The 26,788-nt window shown below is 39.6% G+C and overlaps 1 protein-coding gene across 5 annotated transcripts in view; it reads left to right on the top strand.

Moving 5' to 3' along the window:
- Positions 1-26,258, top strand: part of CHST9 (carbohydrate sulfotransferase 9) — an 89,659-nt gene extending 63,401 nt beyond the window's left edge. For 4 of the 5 annotated variants that reach the window (XM_031552848.1, XM_031552846.1, XM_031552847.1 and 1 more), the window contains exons 4-5: positions 7,385-7,422; positions 23,367-26,258. In XM_031552848.1, the coding sequence (XP_031408708.1) occupies positions 7,385-7,422; positions 23,367-24,464 (1,136 nt within the window). In that variant the 3' untranslated portion in view covers positions 24,465-26,258. The remainder of the gene's footprint in view (positions 1-7,384; positions 7,423-23,366) is intronic. The other variant, XM_031552849.1, reaches the window with a different exon arrangement.
- The last annotated feature ends 530 nt before the right edge of the window (positions 26,259-26,788 follow it).

Below are 26,788 nucleotides of genomic sequence, written 5' to 3'. Positions count from 1 at the left end.
AAAAAAAAAGACTGTGTATATAATCCTATGGGAGCTTGTGTTCATCTTTGGTACTGATGCTCTCATCTTCATATGCCATTTCCAGGCCATTCTAATTAAGATTAGGCGGGCAGCACGAGCTTCACAGCTGGATATCCACTCATTTTCACTACAACTGAAAAAGCAGCAGCTGATCTTCTCTAGGGTATGCCACAATGGATTTCATGAGGCCTCATGTCTTTGCCGCAAAATAGTTAATCTGACTGCAAATTCCAGCTTCAATCACATTCCTCATCTGGGTGGGGATTGCCATATGTTCTTAATGTGGACAAAAATGAAACAGGACTCAAAACCAATGCTAGCCTAATGTCTCAGCCCACTGTCAGTGCAGTGCAAAGCTTCAGCTGTCTAGCATTGAAACAGGGTTTATTAGAGACTAAGATGTCTATGGCTCTTACTTCTGTATGGGGACCATGAGTACACAGATGCATGCACTAGTTGCTCTCCATGATCTTTTCCTTTTGACAGCTCCTACCTTCCTGCTCACATAGTAAACGTCAGATAGTTTCCCTTCAGTGGGAAGAAGTCACCTATCCCTCATTTAACACAAAGAGCCTTAACATAGGAAACTGGAAAAGCACAGGCTGACAGGAGGAAGTGGCTTCTTTTCTGTCAAAGCCCAGGGGCCTACTTTGTGGAAGGTAATCACAGCAGCAGTTGAGCTCAACACTGCAGCATAGTCGGAGACATTTTGACAGATTGTGATCTATACTTCAGATAATCACTGTATAAAAAAGCTCTGTGTGTAGCTAGCAACATGGAAGTAAAGGCTGGTGGTCCATCCAATTCGAAACAGGAGTACAGCAGCCCTTGCAGTGTGAGAACTGAGGCAGTTTCTACCTTAGGATGTGGAACATGTTGTGATGAAGTTTGAGGAAATGTGCTTGCTAAGCCATAATTAACTGATCTTTGCCTGCATAATTGCAGATGAGTAGGAATCTACGATTTGCTCCATTTGGTTTCTTAGGAGAGCAGGAATCTGACTAACTCATGAAGTGGCTAGATAAAAGAGAAAACATTTCAAAGCAATTGCACAGTAAGCTGTGAAACAAAACTGAAAGCAACTATTCCTATTGTTAGATACAAGATGAATGCCTAATAGGCAATGAAAATATACACAGCATTGACTTGGAAACCATCCAAAGTGTGATATCAATACTTTGTCAATGGTAAAAACAAATATGCTGTCTGGCATGTTTCCATCATGTCAAATCTTCCATCCTTAAAGGAAAAATGTGTCAAATGTTCATTTTCTCATTTCTTAGAAATATAGAATATAATCAGCTAGAAGAACACTGATAAATATGCCTGCCTCCTAATTACATTGGTGACCATACTGACAATTTTGTATCATTTGAAATTTTTTGTCAGTGTTGATGAGATAAACGGTGGGTAAAACTCACATTTTTTATTAACTTACATTCTAACATCTCCATCTCCTTGCTGTAAGTACAGTTACACGATGTTACCTAATGCAGAATTTGGCTGAAGAATAGGTTTGGATTGCACCTCTCCCTCTTTTTTATGCACAACAGAACTAATGAATTAAGGCCCTCAATGCTATTAACGTTAATGTTTCTTAGCCAGGCCAGGAACATTTTTTTCCCCTTTAGGTTTCTTTTTGATAGGACTTTTTTAGGTGGAAACTGAACGGTGTATGTTAATAAGCATAAGACATTGGACTGCTGGGGCTTTCGTAAATGTTTAGTTTCCTGAGGTCCTCTGAACCTCCCAGAGAACAGTTCTGCATCCTTTTTAGAGACTGACAAAGATCTGTTTTTATATCAAAAGGAGTAATGAAAAATGACCTTGGTAAACCTCGGACTGCTATGAGAATTTCCGTGTTTTGAAATGGCCACCTTTCCTTTATTTGCGTCAATCAGTATCAACTTGAATTTCACAGAATCAAGAATCACAGAATGGCTCGGGTTGGAAGGGACCTCAAGGATCATGAATCTCCAACCTCCCTGCCACAGGCAGGGCCACCAACCTCCACATTTAATACTAGACCAGGCTGCCCAGGGCCCCATCCAACAACCTGGCCTCGAACACCTCCAGGGACGGGGCATCCACAACTTCTCTGGGCAGCCTGTTCCAGCACCTCACCACTCTCGCTGTAAAGAACTTCCCCCTGACATCCAACCTAAATCTCCCCTCCCTCAACTTAAAACCATTTCCCCTTGTCCTGCTGTTATCAACTCTTTCAAAGAGTTGATTCCCCTCCTGCTGGTAGGCTCCCTTTAGGTATTGAAATGCTGCAATGAGGTCACCCTGCAGCCTTCTTTTCTCCAGGCTGAACAAGCCCAGCTCCCTCAGCCTGTCTTCGTAGGGGAGGTCCTCCAGCCCCCTTATCGTCTTTGTTGCTCTCCTCTGGAATTTCTTTTTATGTTTCTCGCTGCCAGGGCAACTTATGAGTTGGCCTTGTGACAGCTGAGAAAGGATTACGCAATACCATGAAGATGTGATTAATACATTTTAGGGCACTGTAACCATAATCAGTTGCATAATTATCACAGGTGCAAGACTAAGCTAACCAGTGTTTTGAAGGCAGTGCTGTAACAGAACAGTTTTGCATTTCTGAATTCTGTATTAGGAGGAAAATGTGATGCTTGTCTGAAGGAGCTGTGCAGCTTGCATGTCTTAGAGAACCAACAGTTAAATTATAGGAAAATGCATGTTTCTGTCCTGAATATTTTAATCTTTGTGTGCCAAGTTACAGGCATGTTCAGAATCTGTTAGGGTCACGTCTTCTCAGTTACAAGTCTGAAAAATAAATCCAAGTATTTCTTTCTCGGGCTCTGGTACTATTGGAAGTTTTCTTCAAAAGTTTTGCAAATGCATCGTTTGGTTTCCTTTTATTGTTCTAGCAGGTTAAGAAACCAGTAAAGGAAGTGGAGAGAATCATAACCAAATACACTGCATATGTGTTTATTTAAATCTATAAAAATAAAGTAAAATCCAAAGCTGCTAGTGTGTCTATCATGAGCTGGGAAAAAAAAAATATATATATATATTAGGATATTGAATTATCTCCTTAAAACTGATTTCCTTTAGTGCCGTTCCCCTCCCCGCTAAGTGAATATGGCTGTTCTAGATTATGAATGTGGCTGTTTCAGGGCAAGGCTGAGGGTCCCCTCTTGTTTAAAGAATAAATTTGATTTTGGGGGGGGGGGAAAAGAAAAGAAACTATATCCTTTGTTGCCAGGACTTGCAGCGGTGACATCATATAAATTGGCAGATCTGTGTATTTCAGGGATTTTGCACTAATTAAATGCAGTAGTATTCTTTTGCCTTTTGAAATGAAACTTTTTTTCCCTTCGCTGTATACTTAGGGAACAAACATGCTGTCAAAATCCTTAATGTATCCAAGTATTTGAACATAAGAAATAGCATCAAGCTGTTATTTGTTCTGTTGGAGTGTACTCATACTTCCAATCAATTTTTTGTACCTGGTGATGTTAATTATATTTGAGCTGGAAGAAGTTTAACATTGAAAGGAATTACAGCAGTATTAATCTGTAAACCTGCACAAATATCACATTCCTTTGTATGAAGGTAAGCATGGCACAGTGTGCATAATTATGTATTGTTCCTTGTTTAGATTGGGCACGTAAAGCTGAGGAGTCCGTGTTGCAGTTCCTCATGGCAGCATCAGTTAGGACATGCTCCTGTGTCTAGAAGTGGTCGCTTAAATTACAAAATGTACATTGTTCCTTTCTGTAAGATACCATTCTGTTTAAGAACAAGTAAGAAAAAAAAAAAAAAAGCAGAAAAACCCAACTTGCCCTGGAAACAGGAATTAGTGTACTAATTAGTGGTTGAAAATACACAGAAATCTTTTAAAGAATGTTTGCTGTAATTTTTTTTTTTTCCTGAAGTGATACAGCTTGAGGTTAGCCCAAGAAAGCCATTTATCTCAATTACCCCAAACCATGTAAAGGTACTGTTTTGTGCTTTTTGTGATTAGTGAGACAAAAGAAAATCACTAGAAATGAATTTAGGGAGATTTGTTTCTCCACTTCCAGGTTTCAACAAGTGTTTTGTCTCAGTTGCACCAGTTTCACCTCAGTGTGACAGGAGAGCAGAACCTCAGCAAATAAGATCTGCAGTTTGTACTGGGGAACATAGATCATTTGACTCAGTGCAACAGTGGAGTGCAGTCATCTGTGATGGAGGCCATTGGATTTGCTTACATTGTCAAATCTGGTCACATAGCTCTACTAAGCTGAGTTAGGAGCAGTTTGCTAAGAAAAAAAAAAAAGTTTCAGGAGAAACATGGGAGAATGATAACCCATTTGTGCTGCAGAAGATGTGTCTCTATAGACTACATGGACTGTCTGCTGGACAACTTTTGTATAAATTTCCAAATAGCTGTAAATCCCCCAGTTAGCTGATGTTTGCAGTGACTGTAGAAAAGCTGTTGTAAATTTTGAACTTAGCATCTGAAAGCCTATAGGTAATGAAATGTCTGGCAAGTCTCAAGAATTATAAGTACGTCATGACAGTAATGCAGGTATTGCCTCTGGGACTGATTGGCATGTTCTGATGGTTCTGGTTCTATCAGTGTGTGATTGCACTGTCCTTTTAATTTGGACCTCGTTCTCTAATGGAACTTGCTGAATCATTCAAGTGGATAACGGCCATCACCGCAAGTGGTCACAAGGCACCTGAACAGAAACATCCTTGTAAAAGTTGAGGGTGCCATAAGTAAAACCCATGTTGGTGTGACTAGTCATCCTAAAGAAATCTGTGGACTTGAAAAAATGAAAAAGAAAATAAAAAGTGGGACAGACAAAATGCTGGTTATTTCAATGGCAGAACTTCCTCCTGCCCTGCTGTTAGTTGTCAGCTAAAAGCTTTGTTCTTTTGCTTTGTAAAAAACTTATTTTTTAAAAAAAGTTGAATAGTCAATGGCCTTTTCTATTTAATAGTTGTTCTTTAAAGACTATCTCTTAAGCTTAGCAATCATCTATTACAGTGAGGAAGAGGGGAATAAGAGATTATTCATGCTAAGTGAAATAAAGACAGTGTTTATTGCATTTGTGTTTGGTTGTTGTTTTTTTTTAATTTTAGATTATCTCCTTAAAACAAAAGTACAGTACACAGCAAGACTTTGCAGGCTTCCTGAAATAATGGTGCCAATGTACTTCCATCCTAGTTTGCAGTATCTCTGTTACTACAGATCTTAGCCTCTTCTAAGTGTAACTGCTGACTGTTCCAAATTCACAGTTGTTCCTGTTGACGACAGGGATCATCTAGTGAATAAATGGGGAACACAATATTCAGTTTGTTGGTGACCTTGAATTTGATCTCTCTGTTGTCCTTAGCAGCCTAGTCAATCTCTGTCCTGTTTATCCCAAGTCATTATTGCTATTGTATCATATAGAGATATTGGCAACTTTCTTCTCCTTGTAACTGTGGTATTTAAATTGGTGAAAAAGAGAGCTAAGAATGAATAAAGAACTGCATAAATTCTTCTTCGCTTTTTCTTTAGCCGTGTCAAAAGTGGCCACAGAGGGCTTCCCCGGTCTTTCTGTTCATTTTTGTATCTGTTTGAGGTAGAAACCACAAGTTTGATTGAAAATGCAATTTGCATCTTGAGGCATCACTGGCAATAATGCAGTGGCATGAAAGGCTACTCTTCGCGGAACGCACTTTTCCCTCTGGGCTGACTTTAGAAACTCATTGATGTCACTTCCTTCCTCACTCAGCAAGTGAATTTTCACTAATTCTCAAGACCAGCTGTCCATGTTGTCAATAGAAAGTTATTAAAATTCCTTTAAAGTGAATCAAAATAGCCTAAAAACAAATGTACTGGGAAACAGGAAAGCATCAGTATTCAAAGTCCACAAACCTTTGAGCAAAATAGTGTTGATCTAACCAGAGATTTCAAGCACTGTGCTTTCTTAGCAACTTGTATATCATTACAGAATGCTAAAAACAAATACTCCTATTACCAACAATCTATTTGGTTAAAAATGAATTACAAGAATCAATTTTGTTACTTCTAGAGATGAAAATACATTTGGGGAATTCTCCCCAAAACAGTAGTTTTTTGGGTGGTATTTTTTGTTTGATGAGGAAAAAAATGCATTGTTTTTATATTTAGCAAACAAAAGCAGAACAGAAGCATGCAGGAAATAATTATCATGACAATCTTACAACATAGCCTGAAGTAATTATTTCTATCTGAGTTATCTGTATTGCTTTCCTTGAAAATAGGAGAATTCTCAGCAAGCGGTAGTGAAGAACGTTTTCCTTTAGATATGAGTGTGTTTTAATACTTTAAATATTTTCATTTCATTTTAAAGCTTCTGTCTTGTGCCAGACACATCAGCGCAAGGAAATTCTGTTGAAATGGAACATCATTTCTCGTGCTGAAGGAGGCAGCCATCCGAGTTAGGCGGAAACAGACTCCTCTGGCAGTTAATTGTGCTACTAATGTGTTGTAAACAGTGTCCTGTCATTATTACTTAAAAACAAACAAAAACTACTCTGGTGGGTACATGTGACTTAGCTGGATGGGTCAGTGTGAAATTCCTGACTTTTCCCAATTCATGTGGATGGTCTCCTATAGCAGAGGGAAAGTAATTGATACCAGCTGCCTTTTTGACAGCTAGTGCATGGGAACAGTAAATTAAGCAAAATCACTGTCCCTTTTGACCTGAAAGGAAAGAATAGGTCTGAGATGTCATTGCTGCTGGGGTCACAGATGGCTGTAGGAGAGCAATGTTCTGTCTTCTGTTTGCTCACATCTTCAGGAGCACAATGAAGAATGTTGCAGAAGGCCAGCATAAGTGGGCAAGAACATAATTCAGCTCACTGCTTTGTGGATATTATCAGAAGAGGATTTCTCCCTTCAGCCAGCTGGTGCCTAACCTCAGTCATGACACAGGCACGTAATTTTATCTTAGGTTAACAACAGAAGCTGCTTTTCTCCTCTGATGCTCAAATCCTGAGCTGGATGCCGCCAGTCTCTCAGACATGTATACGTGCAGTAGTGCATCTCACAGTGTTAATTAAGATATTTCATAGCATGTGTTTGAAATTTATTGTCTTCACTTTGTATGTTGTAATTCCTTGTAGGGTACAGGATTAGCAAAATTGGATACCTGCATCAGTCTCATTTTTATGACATTTTGATCACGAGGAGCTTGTTTTTTCCTTTGACTTAAGATGGATTTCCATTTAGAAGTTACAAGTTGTTTGTACATGTTAAACTCTATTTCTTAATTATAACATTCAATTTTTTTCCTTTGTTGTTTCTGACTACAGTGTTTCTTGCGTGAGTATGTTATCATATTCATTAAAATATGTCAGACTAATTATTTTCTTTGTCTTTCAGTGTCTGGAGAAAAATTGCAGCAACAGATAACTATGCAGGTACTTTGACACTTCTGTATTTTTTGTCACTTAATTTTTTTCATGTGGAAGAATTGTAGGAATTACAAAGAGGAGAACTTCACAGGACAGTCTGATATTAACTACATAGGTATGTTAGGGATCATGGATCAGACAATTTCCTGACTGCAGAGATGTCACATTCATAAGAGTAGCAATCTTTTCTTATTTAAACCTAAGCGTTACCATTTAAGCAGTTCACTGCATCTACTTATTGTATTAATGGTGAGCTCAGAGGCGATAGATAATTTGTCCACTATTGTCAAATTTTGTAGCACACTTTTTTTTGTTTTGTTTTGTTTTTTTTCAAATAAGCAATAGTTTGCTAATGTTCCTTAAAAAAAAAAAAAAAAAGAACCAGAAAACTATTGGTATGAAATTTGTTGCATGTAAATGGTGTCTTTGTTCAGGTTTTCATTTCTGCTGTGAATTTGCCTGAGGCCTCACTAAACTGTGAAAGTATTTGGGGAGGTGGTTTTTATCTTGTCCTTCTTATTGCATCAGACGGGACTAACTGTTTAGAAGATCATTATTATATATCATTTAGTGTCTCAGCATCATGAAAAGGATATAAGAAACTATACTGAAGTTAAATTTCCCTGCACCATGTTGAGAGTAGGGAAGATAGCTTTCCTAAAGAATATGCTCTTGGAAGGACTTGACTTGTAAAGAAAGGACGTGTTACAATTTCACAGGTCCATGTCCTTTTAATGAATGCTGTTATCTGAATGCTATATAAATGGGTATTTGTATTGTTTGCGAGATTTATTTATAAGTCCCTTAAAAAGCAATCACTAAAACGTTGGTATATGTGCAATAGCCCTCCGTTAAGTAATCTTCCTTCCGAGCCATCAGTTGAGGCATTGGCATCATGCCTGGCTATTATCTGATGATCTAGGTGGAGGACTAGCCCATTAGGTGACTGACCATCCAAGGTAGCTGTGCACATCTTCGCTTTGACAGTGCTCCCCCGCCATGGCACAGCACTGAGCAAATGTTACTCACTTGCAGTGTCTTGAGCTGGCATGGCTCCTGACCCAGTAAGGACCTGCCAATCTGGAAGCCTGTGGGAAGCCTAGTCCTGCAACATCAAATAATAACCATAGTTTTGTTCCATCAGAGCTGTTGGAAGCTGCCTGTTGTCTCAAATAATTAAAGAGTGAACATACTTAGCCCCAAACTTAGCATTCCATCAGGAAGAGAGTAATCTTTGTTTTTTTCCCCAAATAAATGTAAAAATGTTCTGAAAGTTAATGGAAGTAGTGTGCTTTGGCTGGGAGTTTATATCCTAAAACAAGTCTAATTAATGTTCATAAACTAAATTGCATTTGAAAATTAGCCTGAAATGCCTTGTGAAAACACTTTGGGATGTCCTTATTGGCCAGAAGGGGGGGCAGTTGTATTTTTAAAACAAAACTTGAGGCAACGTTGACAGGGTTGTGGTTGGCTGTCTGGAGATCTAACTCTGTACTATTTGTGACAGAATCAGCTTAGTTAAGGGCATTGCCCTTCCCTGAGGAAGAGTGGATTGTGATAAAAAGGATGGTTGTTGAAGTTGCAAAAGGTGGACTAGGTCCCATGCTTTGTGTACCTGATCTCAGTCTTCTTCTGCATGCCACTGCCTTCTCCTCAAACTGCTGAGCCACTCTGTGCAGTTTGCAAACAAACATCTAATTTTTCAGTAAAATTCCATTACTGTCATATGTGAAGACTATACCCAAATAAAGATATAAAAAGTTGATCTGTGGACAAATGGTAGACGTTAATTTTTAAATGGATACCAGTGGAGTTGGTGATGCTTAATTCCAAACTTCCTTTGAACTTCCAGGAAATGGAAGAATGTTTTAGAAAACCATTTTATTTCCACGTCTCTAACTTTGAATGCCATTGCAGAAGCACTGCATGTATGATTTGAATTAATATTGTTTCAATAAAAAGGTTTAAATTAAAGTTGATCTTAATGGAGTACCTCCCCTGAGAAGGTTCTTTTTATTCCCTGCACTGAACTAGATATTTCATATGCAGATAAGGTACTTTCCCAGCTTAAAGTTTTGTAGTTGTCTTTCATGCCAGTAAAGCAGCACTGAGTTAAACTGGCTGCCAGAAATCTCAGTGAGGTTCTGCAAAAGATGAATGATGTTACAACTCAACAGAGCAGGAGTGCGAAGGGGCAAGTGGTGGGAGATGTCTTGTTGAGAACTGAGTGAAACAGGGTAAGGATGGAAATGGATAAAGATGGGGGTTTGGGACTTCAGACATCTTAAAGACCACTGCTTTTTCTTCGTGGTTCTTAGCTCCTTCTATAAACAAGTTTGGAAAAATACTCTATAAACATATTATGATGACAGTATCTGCTTCCAAACCCCACTGTCCACAATTACCAGTTTTACTGTCTTCTGTTTGCTTTCATCTTGAGCTATTTGTTGGTTTTCCATGAGCACCCTTTTGTGGTTTAAATGTTGCATGTTCGTGTAACAGCAGTAGTCACTTACTGCCCTACCTGAGCAGGGTCATCCAGTCTTTGTAACTACCTTTGCAACTTCAGGGTAAATCCTGGCAGCAATCTACAGCCAGATTAACTGTAACATGTTAACTACTGCTACAGGAAATGCAAGGAAGCAAGAACAGGCTTCTAACTGTGTGAGCATCTCAGCTATAAAAGGCATTGCAGACTGCCAGTCAAAGTGTGTCTGAAGGCAGCGCTTTGTTTCATCCTTACCGCTCAGATCGCTCTGCGTTGTGGTCTTCCTTTATACTTCTACGTGTGGTTTTGCCTAGTGCTTCCTAGAAGCTCTGGAGTACTATCAGTATTCATACTTGCATTTTGAAGCTGAAGTTGTTTGTGTGGTCAGACTTCTGGGTAAAAATTTCAGCTGTTTGTCTCTTTTGTGGTGAAATTGTTGGTTGGGTCAGGAGGCTGTTGGAAGAGCTTCATAATATGTCCTATCATTTTTGTCCCTTAAGAGCTCTTTCCTCAAAGCGAACTGTCTTGCATGTTGTATCATTCTCTTAATCTTTGAACATCTCTGTCACAGAGAATTTCCCATTCTATACATGGGGAGATACAATATCACAGAAAGTGCTGTAATGTAGCAGTGTACCTGATAGACCTAGGCTTGAATGAGGAGTAACTGTACATCTGCCAAAGTAAAAAACAAAAAAACAAAAAAACAAAAAAACTTCTCTTAAATGTCAGTATAAGATTATTGTGCAGATCATGTTGGAGAATGACGTGTGCATTCTTCAGGTCTCAGGTAGCAATGTGGTGTAATAAACTCCTGTCAAGATGGAAAAAGACAGTTCACTCCAGTTTCTTTTCCTTATTCAGTGCTGTGGTCTACTGTGGTACTCTTCCGTCTCTTCTTCACCCCCTTAGATGACCTAGCTAGGATAAGCTTAATCTATGTACAGTGGCTTCCAAGTACAGGTTCTCTCCTGCTTTGACATCGTATTCCTCATTGTTACTTTGTTCCTCCAAAATTAGGATGTTGAAAGGATTCAAAAGAACTACGGCATTTTATCCCACTAAACAAGGGGAATGCTTCCATATTCTTTATAGAATTTCATAATAGTTGAGGCTGGAAGGTATCTCTGGTGGTCATCTGATCCAACCCCCCCTTACTCAAAGCAGGGTTAGCACGAGCAGGTTGCCCAGAACAATGTCTGTGTTTTGAGTATTTCCAAGAATGGAGACTGCACAGCCTCTTTGAGAATCTGTCTGTGTTCAGTACCCTTGCAGAGGAAAAGCATTTTTTTTTAAATGCAAGTGAAATTTCCTGTGCTATAATCACTGCCCACTGACTTGTTTCTTGTCCACCTTGTGTTTTCCTCATCAGTGGGAGGAGCCTGGCTCCATCTTGATTATATCCTTGTTTCTTTTTTACTGAGGAGCACAGAACTGAACCCTATACTCCAGATGTCTTTCCAGGGTTGAGCAAAATGGAAGAATCGCCTCCCCCAGTCTGCTTGCAATGCACTGCCTAATGCTGCGCAGGATGCTGTTGACATTCTTTGCCATGAAGGCACACTGCTGGCTCATAATCAGGACCAAAACCCCCAGGTCCTATTCCAGGCAGTCAGCCTCCAGCCTGTAATAGGGCACAGAGTTCATAAAATCATAGAATTGCTTAGGTTGGAAAAAACCTTAAGGATCATCAAGTCCAGCCACAACCTAACCAAACTACCCTAACTCTAACAACCCTCTGCTAAATCATGTCCCTGAGCACCACATCCAAACGGTTTTTAAACACATCCAGGGATGGTGACTCAACCACCTCCCTGGAGAGCCTATTCCAGTGCTTAACAACCCTTTCTGTAAGGAAATTTTTCTTGATATTCAACCTAAACCTCTCCTGGTGCTTAAGGCCATTTCCCCTCATCCTGTTCCCAGTGGGAAGAGACCAACCCTGCCCTCGCTGCAATCACCTTTCAGGTATTTGAAGAGAGCAGCAAGGTCTCCTCCTCAGCCTCCTCTTCCCCAAACTAAACAGCCCTGGGGTTGTTCTCCCCAGGAGGTGCACTTTGTGTTTCCTATTGCTGAATTTCATGAGGTTCTATTTAACCACTTTCACAAGTATGTTGAGGTCTCCATGAATGGCAGCACAACCCTCTGGTGATACCTAGTATGTGATCAGATACAAAAGCTGAATAGGGAAAGTTGTTCAGGTTTGCAGTGCACTTAATGCTTTTTTTCTTCCAAGCTGATTGGATCTGATTCTGATACCAGTATCTTCAAGTTCAGATAACACAATAATCATTCAGTTATGAAGTATTGCGTAGTACTGAAATGGTGAATCTCAGAAAAATAAGAGAAGAATGTAACTCAAACAAGAACAGCAGATACTTTTATTTGAGAACGTTTTCAGTATACTTTTAGAGGAAAACATTCTATGACTCTTGGGCTGTATAAACAGGAATATATATGCAGCATGTGTAGATAAGAATATATTTTATTGAGGATGATTCTTGTGATAAAAGCAAGGATTAGACTATGCAGCAGGCTAAGACTTTGAACACTGAGCACAAGTAATGAACAAAGTGACATGAGATTTGAGGAATGAAAGGCAGAACGGCTGAGAAGTTGGGTTGCAATCCTGACTCTCAGCTTTCTGGCAGTCCCCTCTCACTCTGTAAAATGGCATGTTTTTTTTTTACCAGTGTTAATCAGAAATTGGAAATCACAATATTCACATGGGGTAGGCAATTATTATCTTTCCTTGTTTTGCAGACATTGAAAAATGAAGTGTGAAGGTCAAAAAACTTTCTCCAAGTTACAAACCAAACACTGTGGTTCTGGCCCATGCATCTGCCCTTAATTGCAGCACAGTCCTTTCTAATCATTCTTCTGCTTGAAAGAAGGACAGTGGTTGAACTAGTTAGTGTTTTGATGATCTGTAACACTGCTGACACGCATACCAAGAGGACAGCTAGACCAAAAAACTTCCACAGAATAAACAAGAGTATTTTCTCTTACCTGTGATAAACACAAATTTGTTCCTGTGAAAATAGGAACTTTAGTGTCAAGAGGGAGTATGCAGCAAATAATTCCCTTTGTAAATTCATAGCCTATTTTGTTCCACAGTAATTTATGATTGTAATCAATTCTCAAGTATTAATGGTTATTTTTGTAAAATTGAACACATGAATTTATTTAAAAGTGTATGAATGTAGACAAATACAGATTTGAGATATCTGTCAATGTAGAGTGCTATACACATTTATATTTATTTTTTGTTTACCAATAAAGTCATCTAATTTGAATAAAATGATAATTGTGATTGAATAGAGAGTGTTTTAAGACCTCTAGAGATCTTACCATCTTTTTCAAAGCAATTTTGGGGAAATTGAATTCTTCATGCCTGAATATACATTAATATTCTTTGACTGAACCTAGTTTCATTTGAAACCTTTCTTACTGTTTCTAAAAGAGCACAATGTCTTGTTTATGTTGGAAGATAAGTGTGTTTACCTGCAGACAAGATGGAAATGGATTCTGTTTACCAGCAAAAAAATCCCTGTGGATCTTACCACAGCCACTAATGTGAGAAATATTGCCATGTATGCAGAAGTAAAGCACTACATTACAGGTCTTTTTTTTTCTTCTTTTTTTTTTCTTCTTTTTTCTTTTCTTTTTTTTTTTTTTTTTTTTGGTCTGTGGTGAAGGAGTACACTTGTTTATTCATCTTCATTTTTACATGTCTCTGCTTGTAAATGCCCCTAGTTCCATGGGGAGACCTCTCCAATCACACTGCCAGGCTTTCTCCTTGTCAATCCTCCTGAGATAAGGCTTGAAAACAAGGCCAATTTTAGCTAACTTTGACATAGTAACAAAAGAAGAGGGGAAAATTTGTCCTTTCTGAAGGAAAGACAGAAGGCCGTATCCCATATCTGTTTCTTGAGAGGGCAGAGGGTTGGCCAGCAAGCAGGAATACAGCTGGTGAACCACTGTATTCACACTGACCACTTCTACCAGTTGGAAATAGGCAGAAAGTGCAAGTGTTGGCCTGGGAGAGAAATGTGACTGAAACCCCTGCAGAACTAGGCCACTGCTTGTCTTGCTGCTTATGAGAATGGCTTGGTGAGCAGCTTGCTTGTAGCTTGATGTCTGCAGCTAAAGTAATTCCCTTAAGTAATTGGGGGAAATGATTTGGTTCCCAACTTGAAGCCTTTTGGGCTTACAGTCACATTGTTTCACAGTATACGCTCCCTTTATTGTTCCAAATATCTCAATAGGCATCCAAACTCTGCATTTGGCTACTCAAAACAAACATCTAAGCAACTCTTAGTAAGTAGCTGTCTTCACAGTAGCTGGTGGGGGGCAGGTTAAGAAGGAAACTGATGTACTGAAATTGTACCATCAAGTCCAGGTCTTCAGTAACTTCTGCTCATTCATCACCTTACAGGTAGCTGTGCCCTGTAGGATTGTTGCTCTGTGGGTGCAGATGTGCCCCAGTGTTGGCAGCACTGAGCCAGCCTGTTCACGTATATTAGTGTGGTGGGAACCCAGAAATGACCAACTTGTTGGGAAAACTCACACCTGCCAGATTGTACTGCATGAGGTATGAGTATACTGAGAGATCTTAAAATGCTGTTGGGATATCTGTGAAAACTGAGTCAGTGATGCTGGAGATAAGGAAGTCCATGCTCTGTCTTCTGTTTAAAGCACAGAACTTCTGCTACCTTTAAGACCTCCATTGTATCCCTCCTGTAGATAAAAGTAAACTATAGAGGGAAGCTTACCTACCTGATGATTACTGCACTTCTTGGAGCCGATATTTTGGTCTGATCTTGCAGATTTAATAAACCTCTGCAGTTAATGCCCAGCAGTTAGATCAGCTTCTGGAGAATTACGTAGTGAATCTGTTCATAGAGGTGGTGCCCAGGAAAATCAGATTTTCCTGATGCAGTGTTGGTGCTGGTCACCAAGTGCCAGGACAAGGACCCTAATTCCTCTGGATTAACAGATGTTGATATCTAGCCTCCAGTGTTAACTCCTTTATTTTAAACAACAGATACTGTTTAAAATATCAAGTGTACTCAAAATTCCTATCTGACTTGAGCTGTGAATGAGCAAGAGACATTATTTATTTTTCTCTTTGTAAAATGACTCTATATATGAGTTATCTTGTACTTGGAAGTAATGACTTTTAGGATTACATGTCAACAGAGGATACTGTTTAGATTACTTGTCTTGCTTCTGTGCTTTAAATTATGAGAAACTAGGTACAGTAATATTATTTAATGAACTTAAATAAGAGACCCATATGTAATATTTTGTGATTACCTGAAAGCGTCGTCGTCAAATTTAAACTTTCCATATGCTAATATTAAACCTTCCAGCCAGTGAAACCCTAAAGTATTTTTTATAATGTTCTTCTTCATTGAACAAGTATTATTTTAGTCTGAGTCAATTCTGAATTTCAGGTTATTTAAGCTGCTTTAGCACAACATCGTTCTTTCTGGTCACTGACTGCAGTGGCTGATTTAGGTTTTATTAAGAGGACACACAGGAGGAGGACTGAGCTAAGAATTAAATACTGGTTGAACACACTGAACAACCTGTTCCCAAAGTGAATGTGACTGCATAGGAATGTGTTAAGGCTAAATATGGTGATGGAAATGGTCTGTGATCTGAAATTTGTCTTTTAATAGCAGTGCATTTTAGCTACACAACTAGAGAGAAGCACTCCATGCAAATTAAGTGCAGCCCCTGTCTAAATACAGGCAGTCTGGGTTTTAACATCTTTACTTATTTACAAGTCTGTAAATTACTCTGTGAAGGACAAGTCCCATTAAACTGTTGTCAGAAAGCTAGTGGAGTAGCATCAGCATTGCATTATCCAGAAAACAATTTATCATCGCCATTGATCAACCTTGACAGTGGTTTCTTTGTTATTAATAAGGTAGGGCATTTGTTTTTGTTTTCAGTACTTCTTCCAACTGTCCTGGTAAATTTTTAATCTATCACTCAAACTGTGTTAGTTTCTGATAACTATGGCATCTTAATTGGAACTTTTTCTATTAACAGTGCCTTGATCTTTCTTATCCCATTTTGAACATGTTTTAGAAAAATCACGTTTTGAATGTTAGGGTGGAAACTGGGGGGAATTAATTCCAGATTTGAACAAGAATTGGCAAGTCAAATTAGAGATTAATTTCCTTCATCCAGGCTGCTGACTATATAAATCAGCTTGTTGAAGTGGCTGGTGCAGACTGTCTTGCCTCATTAGCACAGGTGACTTTGTGCTTTCTGCACTTTGAGGCAGGGAGAGGAGGGGAGCCCAGTGCCAAGCCTGCAGTATCTCGTAGGCTTCTTCGACACAGACAAATGGGTTCCTTCTGTCCCCTTACTAAGAAGGGAAAGAATTACTACTGTTGCCCTGATAATGCTGCTGTTTATCTTGCCTTTCTAGGCCTCTCTTCTTTCCCAATGACCCATGGGTCTGGGTTGTTTTCCAAAACTACCTCTAGGCTAGTGGTTCTCTCCACATTTTTTCCACACCAACTCAGTATAAGGAAGATGGTCAAGATGCAGGATGATGTCCAGAGAAAGGCAAGGAAGCTGAACACATGCCTTATGAGGAGCGACTGAAGGAACTGGGATAGGTCAGTTTGGAGAAGTGAAGACTTGAGGGAGACCTTATCGCTCTTTACAGTTTCCTGAAATTAGGCTGTAGTGTTGTTAGGGTCTATCTCTTCTCCCATGTGACAGCAGTAGGATGAGAGGGAGTGAGCTCAAGTTGTGCAGGGGAAGTTCAAGTTGGATATTTGGAAAAATTTCTTCTCAGAAAGGGTGGTGAGGTGTTGGAACAGGCTGCCCAAGGAGTCACCGTCCCTGGAGGTATTCAAGAACAGGATAGATGTGACACTGAGGGACATGGCTAGTGGTCGTGGTGGTGATGGGCTGATGGATGAAGTAGATGATCTTAGAGGTCTTTTCCAGCCTTAGCGATTCTGTGATTCAGCAACATTGGGCCATACTACATTTAAAACTAAAGCAAAACAAACAATCAACAGTAACAAAACACAACCGAACAGAACCAAACACAAAGTAATTAAGAAAGAAAGAAAAAAAAAGCCTCTTTCCCTCTTACCTTTTCTTTCTCACTCACTTTGTCTGTGCCCTTGGCATAACTCTCAGTCACGCTGCAGTGAGATGCCTAGCTTTCTGCTGATAGATTCAAGGGGCAATAGTCACTGATTCACAAAACTGTTCTGTAGAGCAGCACTCAAAATGTCTGGTATCTGTTAATTAAAACTTACCTGCAGTATTTTTTTTTTCTTACTTTAATAAGCTTTTCTTGTTTGTGTCTGGTGTTGTGTTCACAAGTACCTCCCTTGAACCTGATTGTGTTTCATCTACAAAATACAAAGTTTGCCTCTCCATTAGTCTCTGCAGGAAACTCTGAGCACCTCATGTATTCATTTTTTTAATTTATTTTCCCCCAAGCTAATTTAGTAATATCAATGGTGTTTTGTACAAGTAAGTTTAGGAGTATATATCTCTTAGGAATATGTTGTATCTACTGTTATTGACTGCCAGGCTTGCAACTAGTGACTCTACATAAGAAATATTCCTAGACCATAACCCAGGGGAAACATTAAGCCTGCTGCTACTTTTTTTGATCTTTTGAGAATTTCAGGGGTGGAAAGAACTGTGAAAAGTTCAAAGTACAGTTGTTTCATTCCATAATGGAATTGCATATAAACCACATAGCAACATTATACATCTCTGACAGAAGTACTTCCACTGTACTTGCACTGTTCACAAGGAATACCTCTGGTTGCGAGGAATGTAGTGAACTGCCTGAAATGAGTAAGACAAAAACATGCAGTGGAGTAACTGCAAAGAGAGAAGTTACTGGTGCCTGTCTCCGGAGCAGCTGTTTTAAGCATAAGTGATGAATCCTAGGGTTTATCTGCATTGCACAGAAGGTAAAACACCTCATCAGAGTTACCTATCACTATGGCCAGTGTCTTCATTGGGAAATCATGTAGGACTTTGTTTACAATGTTAAACTATGCAGCTTCTACGATATGAGAAAGTTGTAAGCATATTTACTTATTAGCTGTGTTAGCATTGCAGCAGAGGAATCTGATCGCTCTGAATTATGCTTTGCAAATCCTTTTCTAACACACACCAAAAAAAAGCTGAGAATGTTCCATTCTTCTGGCAAGCTTAAGGAGACTTGCACGTACATGAGTATAGCAAATATATACTTATACACGTTTTTACACATAAAGTATTAATGGTTCCGGGCTTCACTGGCATACTGGAGATTGAATCATTCCAAATTTTTACAGAATCACAGAATTGCAGGGGTTAGAATGGATCTCAAGAAATCATCGAGGCCAAACCCCCTGCTAAAGTCAGTACCCTACAGCAGGTTGCATAGGTAGGTGTCCAAATGGGTCTTGAATATCTCCATAGAAGGAGACTCCACAACCTCTCTGGGCAGCCTGTTCCAGTGCTCTATCACCCTTACTGTGAAGAAGATCTTCCATATGTTGTACAGAAATTCCTATATTCAAGTTTTAGGCCATTACTCCTTCTCCCATCCCTATGCAACACTGAGAAGAGTCTGACCTCATCCATTTGCCTCCCATCTCCCTCTAGGCATTTATAAACATTTATCAGATCCTCTCTCGGTCTTCTTTTCCCCAGGCTGAACAGACACTCATGTTTTCCTTATATTTCAAATAGAATTTGAATCATCTGTTATAATTCTGGAAAAATCCTTCCTAACTGTTCAATTAGGTGGAAGGTTTGTTAGTTTAAACCTTAATCTAATTTACTTAAAATATGTATGACCTTTTCAAAGACTCACACCCACCTCCAATCCAAGTAAGAGGATATTTCTTTGAAGTCCTTTGGTACTGAAGCTGCCTGCATCTAAAGACCTAGATCAAGAAGGTGTTCTCCCTGTGCTCACTTATCAGGGAATCACAGAGTAAATTTAAAAAAAATGAGATGTCTCAGACAAGACTCTTTCTGCATCTGCTTTCTACATAGAAAGAAACACAATAGAATAGATTCTTCCTTTGTTCTCTGTCTTATGTTTTCTGTTAGGATCACTTAATTTTATTACTCTTGTTAGTAAAAATAAGATCCAGCACTAAAACGTTTAGGAAACACTGCATTGTCTGCACTACAGGCCATTAAATCTTTGCAAATCAGCCCTGGAATATCATCCTTTTCAATACATTATTATCTTTTTTGCATGGCAGGATGCTCTAATTGCGAACTGTCTAGATGAGATCCCACAAGTGCATTGTAAAACCACTACAAAGCGTAATTGGATGAGTCTTAAGCATTCTTGGCAGTAGTCAGTCTTTTCTACCTCAGTGGCTTGTGAAGGTATTAAAGGAAAGGACAATTTTGATGTGTGTAAGAGAAAGAATTGGCTACTTATTTTTACAGCGAGGAAAATCATTTTGTTGATAGAGGAGAGGAAGGGAATCTTTAGCAACAAAAATGGCAGAACAAATCCATTAATGACCTAAAAAAATGCCTTATGTTTCAGCAGCTTCACTAGTTTGCCTGCCAGTAGCCAAGCATTAAACTAACACTCTTAATAAATTCCTTTTTTCTTTGTATTCGAAAGAATACAAATTTTAAATCTATCTTCTGCTTCTGCCCAACTAAAGCGAGACAGATGTCATGTGCATACTCATCTAAATTAGACTCCTGGCCATTTCTTAACTTTCTTCTAAATGTGTTAATGCAAACAAAGGAGGCAGCACTCCTTTGTCAAGGGTGCACTGGATTTTAATTCTTGGATGAAATATGTGCAGCCTGCTGCACAAAATGTCAAATGTCTCAAGTCAAACACGCTTCTATCCAAGGTGACCATTGTGTTCATTTCCCATGCCAAGTAATTGGTTCCCAAGCTTAGCTTTTCTTTAGAAAGCCATGAGTGGCCATCCCTGCATTTGAACACGTGGCTGGAAGAGTTTGGTAGGACCATTTGTATTGGAAGGTCTGGAGCCAGATTTAGTAACTGCTAGAGGATTATCTGATTGTTGCCTGTTGGTTCACGCGGGTTTCAAAATGGTGATGCCCATCAGTTGTGGGCTGCTGCACTGCTGCACTGTTAAGAAGGTAAATATAATAGCCATATTTTTCTTTTTTTTTTAATGGTTATTGGTTTGGAATTTTCTTATGTTCACATTCCTTCTTCAAAATAAAGTCAGCACAGCATGGGGAAGTTCAGATCTCTACAGTGTCAGAAAATGAGCGCTGAAAAAACCACTGGTGCCAGGAGTAAGACAAAGAAAGCACCTACCTTCATGTAAGCCTGGTATTACAAAACATTAAAATCCTTTCCCAGCATTTTAGAGCTGTATTAGGTAGTTTTGCTTATTCAACATCTAGCTGAACAGGTAGTTTCCCAAAAAACTTTCTATTTAGATGTCTCTCATCAAATGCAAAGCCTTATCCAACTCTTCATTCATCTTACCCTTGCAGGTTACTAGCCTAGTTACTCAGGCAAATGTATGAACAGTTCTTGTTTTTTTTTATTTTTCAGTTGTAACAATTGGCAGTGGAACAGCTATGCATGCCTTTGAAAATTACCATTATCTGCTATCTGTTCCCATTCTTAAATATAGCAAGTTAGAGTTGGCATTTACTGCAAGCACACAACCCTTATGAAGCTTATAAAAACATTTATTAGTCACTACTGTTGTATTCACTTTGGGAAATGTATCTGAATGAGAAGGGAAAGTGGAGAGGGGAAGCAAATAACAGTATTTTACCTACTTAGTTTTTTCCCCCCTCAGAACTTCCATTGGTTTTCCCCAGGTCCTTTTTTTTCCATCTGTTTGGGGCTTTTTTTTCCCCGATTCTTCTTTTGCCTCATCTTGCTGAGAGGGAGCCCCTTTCAAGTGACTCCCACTGTGCACGTTGTCCCTTTAGGGTGTTTCCCGAGTTTTCTCTGAATAGTTTTGCCCATCTTTCTATGAAGTCTTCTAATCCTTTGAAAAATCCTTCAGTAGAGGTTCCTACAGCTGCATTCACAGTTTCTGAGGCTGAAATACAGTCCTCTTTTGATATCTCCTCAGGTTGTTCTCTGAGGTTGGTCCTGCACCATAGGTGGGCTGTTTGAAATGGAATGAAGTCATGCCACCCACCTTTCAGTCTTTACCCTTCTATCCTGGCCTAGTGGAACCAAAGCATCTTTCATTGGCTTTGGATGACAGACTTAATTCAGGAAGCTGAACTCTCCCTTTGAAGAGTTGGGCTCATTTTAGCAACTTTAGTTTGAAATTCTGATTGTTAAGTGTCTTTGTACTGACATGTCCTCAGAAATAGACTGCTAAACTAGGATTACATAGCATAGGAAGTCATGATGTACTTCTGCCTTCTCCTGAATTTTCTCTGCATTGGGGTACCACAGTCCAGTCACAGTTTTAGAGGACTGTCTTCTGTTTTATAAAATACCCTAGATCTGCACTGATTAATTTAAGACCTTTGATTACTTCGTTCCTGTCTCTGCTGAGCCCAGTATTGAGTGCTAGATTTCTCTGTAGCACATATTTTTCATTTTCATCTTTTAAAGTTACTTATAAGGTTAAAAAATTCAAATAGTTTGTAGGTCTCTGGTTCTACAGTAGCATTTGTAAGTTATCATTGTCATCTCCTCTCTTAGTACCAGCACTACCTTCTGTTATTATACATCAACCGCACACCTGAACTCTTTCTATCCTAGAGCAGAAGGGATAGATCTCTAGGTACACGTGTTTCTTCTGTTTAAATAATGAAATATTAGATCACAAAAATTAGACGATATGAGAAAAATCAGATCAGGCCAAACTGAAAAAACTGTTATCCTTTTGCAAGTTTGAAAACACTGACACAGGAGAGCTCCCTTAGATGTACAGGTCCTTCATGACTCTCTTTTTTATTGCTTTCACCAGTACAAAAATCATTTTACTCCATTCAATGAAAGCAAAGTCTGCTGGTCTGTGGCTTGTGGCAGTACCCAATGGCCTTACCCCCCAGATTAGTTTTTCTCATTGGAAATTAATATGTGTTAAGATAGGCTAACTTTTCTTCAAACTGACAGTTTTTTCTATAGGCTTTATCTCAAACTGGAATTCAAGTTGTGTTCGATGCATTACCATTTCTTACATTATTTCTCTGAATTGTTAACAGCTTTATTTGAGTTGGTCGGTGAACTTTCCTATCCTCCAATGCTCCATGCTTAGAGTCTGCTAGTCCGCAAATCAACTTTCCAGTAAATGTTTAATCACTTTATGGCATAAGAATCTTTCTGTGTGGATTTCCAAAAAAGTTAGGCCTATGAAATCACATGGTCTGTGTATGGGTGTCCATCTGGCTACCTGGTGTTTGCCATGGGATATTTAAAAATATGTTGACCAGTATCCTCCCTTTCAGAAGTGCAAAGAAACAGGCAGTTTATTGATGTCCCAGTGCTGCAGGCTTCCCTGCAGAAAGGAGGCAAAAGTGTACAAGCTATAGTAAACACAATAGAATCCACTCAAGAAGAGAGAACAAGAATAGTTAAGATGCAAAAATGTCTTCAGTCGACTTGCATGATAATTTGTAGAATTTGACCGCAAAACATAGACTTGAGCTTTGCTGTTCCTGCAGCTTGTGGATTTCATGGAAGCTGGCGACACTAGAAGAAATGTTTGGGAGGAAAGTCTCATCTTCTTACATTCTTTGCAGGGTCACTAGTTGATGTTTAGTTAGTTGGTGACATTAATGTTGATGTTTAAATAAGTCAGATGGAATAAGCTTTGAAAACACTTATTTTTTGGCTGTGACTGCAGCTAGCGGAGGTTCTGTATGTAACACTTTATCTATAAGCATGCAGTCCAATGCTTCCATGACCTATCCATAGGGATCAGGAAGAGGAACTGTTTGGAGAGTGGGTCAGCTGTCACTCTTCCCTATCCAAAGGCACTGATGTCATCTATTCAGGAGCCTTCATGTGGTTCCCCACTACCAGCACTGGCTCTGCAGCCACTGGGGGACAGAGATTCCAGCTCACACTGGTAAAAGCAGGTTCACTCAACATTTGGCTCAGTTGGCTCAGCTTAGAAAGCTGTTAGCAGCACTGTAATTCAACCAGTGCTGTCATGGAGGGTAAAGGTAATAGGCATGGAGTAGGTGGCCATCCCTGCTGGGAACATTGGCATCCCTCCATGTCTTGAAAGATTTGGTATAGGCTATTTGTTTTTGTAGGAAGACGTGCTGTGCACTGCCAAGTATGTATGTGTTCCAGTAATTACCACAGCCTGTTGCTAAACTAGATGTATTGATCAAGTGGTTCAAAATAGGGTTTGTAGTACTTAAGGCACCTTGCTTGCGCACCACTGTCTGTGCCGCTGTTGGAATGTGATAGGGCTTGGCTGTGCTGTGGCTGCATCTTAAGATCTGTTTTTTTCCATGTTTGCAGGATTTTGTGCTCCCACCTCCAGAGACACAGAGGAAAGCGGCGCAGAGCAGGCACATTCCTCCTGGACTTGGTAGGCAGGAGGTGGCCATGATGGGCAGCCGGCAATGGCAGGGTAAGGCCGACCCTTTTGGTGCAGTCGCTGTCTCCTTGGTGAGTGGACTTTCTGACCAGCAGAAGATCAGCAAGTCACCCTTCAGCCAGTTCAAAGAGGTGTATTTGCCCCCTCTGTTGCAGCCTTTGAACAAGACTTTGGTTACGGGTGACCAGTGGAAGGATGTCGATAGCATCCAGGAAAAGCGCAGGTCCTTCCTATATGAGTTCTGCAAGAAATACAACAGTATGAAGAAGTTGAGAACTCACCTGGTGCACATAGTGTCCAGAATTTATGTGGAGGATAGGCACAAGGTCCTGTACTGCGAGGTGCCAAAAGCAGGCTGCTCCAATTGGAAAAGGGTCCTCATGGTACTCAATGGACTGGCCACTTCGGTACGCAATATTTCCCATGATGATGTGCACTATGGAAAGCACCTAAGGAAACTGGACAGTTATGACCTAAGAGGAATATACACACGTTTGAACACGTACACCAAGACTATATTTGTACGTGATCCTTTGGAAAGACTGGTGTCTGCCTTCAGGGATAAGTTTGAACATCCAAATAGCTATTACCATCCAGTGTTTGGGAAGGCAATAATTAAGAAGTATAGACATAATGCAAATGAGGAGGCATTGGAAACAGGATCAGGAGTTAAGTTCAAGGAGTTTATCCAGTATCTGTTAGATTCCCATCGTCCAGTAGGAATGGACATTCACTGGGAGCAAGTCAGTAAGCTCTGCTATCCCTGCCTCATCAACTATGATTTTATAGGAAAGTTTGAAACTCTGGAAGAAGACGCCAATTACTTTTTGCAGCTGGTAGGAGCTCCAGCTGAGCTAAAGTTTCCTAGATTCAAAGACAGACATTCCTCCGATGAGAGAACAAGTGCAGAAGTAGTGAGGCAGTACTTAAAGGAATTGTCTAAGGAGGAGAGACAGCTGACCTACGACTTCTATTACTTGGATTATTTAATGTTCAATTATACATCACCAATTGTATAGCACCGGGATAGCTTCAGGCTTCTATTAGATATTTATCATGTTGGGATTTAGAACAACTACTTTGATGCTACCTCTGAAAGGAAACAGAGTAGCTGCTAAGTGGAGCTGTGTTGACTTAGTGCAGGTTTTATAAACTAAAGTGACATAAAGTTACAATAAAATGCACCAAAAAAGTAAGACCCATAAACAGCATAAATTGCAGTAAAATGCCTGAAAAAGCTGCTTTTACCATTATTGTGGAAGAGGTACCACAGCCAGATGTTACATTAGCTTACCTAAAGTACTTTTAACGGTTTAAGAAAATATCATTCAGAGTAGCAAGATTCTTTTTGGTGTGTCTGCTTCATAAATTGGTTTTGAAACTATTTTTTGAATGTATTTTTTACTTTCTGTCTCTTATTAATAAAGAAGCATTGGCCAATTTTCTAAAGATGTTTGCAGCATTCTCAGTTGTGTGAGTTGGCTGTTTGATTACCATTAGACTGTAGCTGCTTTTAGATCTGTGTGTTTTACATTGAAGGATGGTCATGAGTACAAATGCATAACACTGCAAATGACACAGCAACTCAGCTATTTAGCAGAATAAGTTTGGGTTGCAACCTGAAATCACTGTCCACTACCTTATTTTGACTGATGTACTATAGATGATGCATTACCCTTCTTTCAGAGAACTGATATGTGCATTAAAATTAACATTTTAATTTTACACTGGAGTCAACCGAATGATGAACACTGTGGCACCAGTATTTAAGATAGACTTCATATTGAGCGTTAAGGCAAATTTTTAGAGTGGTGGCTATGGGACATGGCAATGTCTGTATCAAGAAGCAGTTTCATTGCAACTGCTGTGATTGCTCTTGGTCTGCCAGTATCTGATCATCAGCCCAGGCCCTGGCGATTTGTTGCACAAATAGAGCCAGGATGTCCCAAAAAGAAAAAAAATCTCCACAAAATGGACAGAGGGAAATCAGGGGACAAGTAAGTGAAATGTCCTTTTCCTTTGTTCATGACCAGAGCTGTTGCCGTCCTTTCCTTTATCTCGTGTGTATATGGCATTATTCCTTCCACAGGAGTAATTGTGGGTTCCTGTGACCCACAAGGAGAGAGACGATTTTCCTCACTTACCTTCACTGCTTGTTTCTCCCTTAGTTTTCTCCCCAGAAGAGGAGAAAATCTATTTACTACCTTTATGGTGCTGGTGCATAGCCCAGCAGGCTCTTCCCATCTCTTCTTAAGGCAGGATGAACTGCTCTGAGAAGAAAAGATAAGAGCAGACTGGGCAGCCAAAGGCAGAGATGGTACCGGATGGGGCTACTGGCACCATGGCAAAGCCAGCCAATTCCCTGGGCTGTGCAGCAAAGACAAGAATGAAAAAGCCCACAAGCCATCAGCAGCAGGAGGCTTGGAGGGGTGCAGATGTTCAGCATCAACAAGGAGGTACATGGATGCCTTAGGGAAGTACAGTACTACTTTGTGAGCCATCATCGTGCGTAGATAGACCATGGGTGTTAACACCTGAAGTGTTTGGGATGGAACTGTCCAGATGCCTTTCTTCAGGTAAGTGCCTCAAATTCTGGTTGCTTCTCTCTTGCCATGAAGTTAGTTCTTCCGTGTCATCAGGGAAGTTGAAGAAAAAATGAATGTACACCGACCTTTTGATTTCCATATATTTGCTTTGTCTTGTCTGCTGTAGGTGTTTGTTAATTAATTACTAATTTACAGACAAAAAAGGAAAGGCTTATATGCCAATTTGTTCCCCAAACCATATGCAAATGAAAAGTTTAGCATGCTAATAAAGAATGGAGATGAATTAATGCATGTTTTGAATTATTTCTTTAATACAGAGAAATACATACTAATACATTACAAAGCACAAGCTCTTTGGAGACTTAACGTTGAGCTTGCCTCAGTGACAAGCTTTCAGCCTATCTGACCAGAGAATGAAAGAGATTTGGGGGTGGAGAGGGATGTAATTGTATTGAAAAAGCTGTACAGTCTCATAAGATTTCGTCTACTAGCTGTTCTCAGATAAAACCATTGTTTGAGTTGAGAGGGTGAAAGAAGTTATTAGCAAATGTTTGGTTTCTGCAAATGAGAGGGAAAATGACACTGATTTGCAAGCATCCATGGACATAGGCGCCAGGTCCCTGGGCTGTCATCTTGAAAATCTGGTATGGTTTGCATTTGTGATTTAAAAAGGGAGGATGCTACTTAAGACTTTTGAAGTGTGTGTGTGCACAGAAGTGTAATTGTTTCAGCTGCACTGTTGTTCTATGGCTCTAGTGAAAGTAATTCTACTTCTTTGTATGCTCAACTTCAAATTT

Source organism: Meleagris gallopavo, chromosome 3 (assembly GCF_000146605.3).
Source record: "Meleagris gallopavo isolate NT-WF06-2002-E0010 breed Aviagen turkey brand Nicholas breeding stock chromosome 3, Turkey_5.1, whole genome shotgun sequence".
Lineage (NCBI taxonomy): Eukaryota > Metazoa > Chordata > Aves > Galliformes > Phasianidae > Meleagris > Meleagris gallopavo.
Note: the sequence above shows the minus strand (reverse complement) of the source record. Positions and strands in the feature narration are given on the sequence as shown.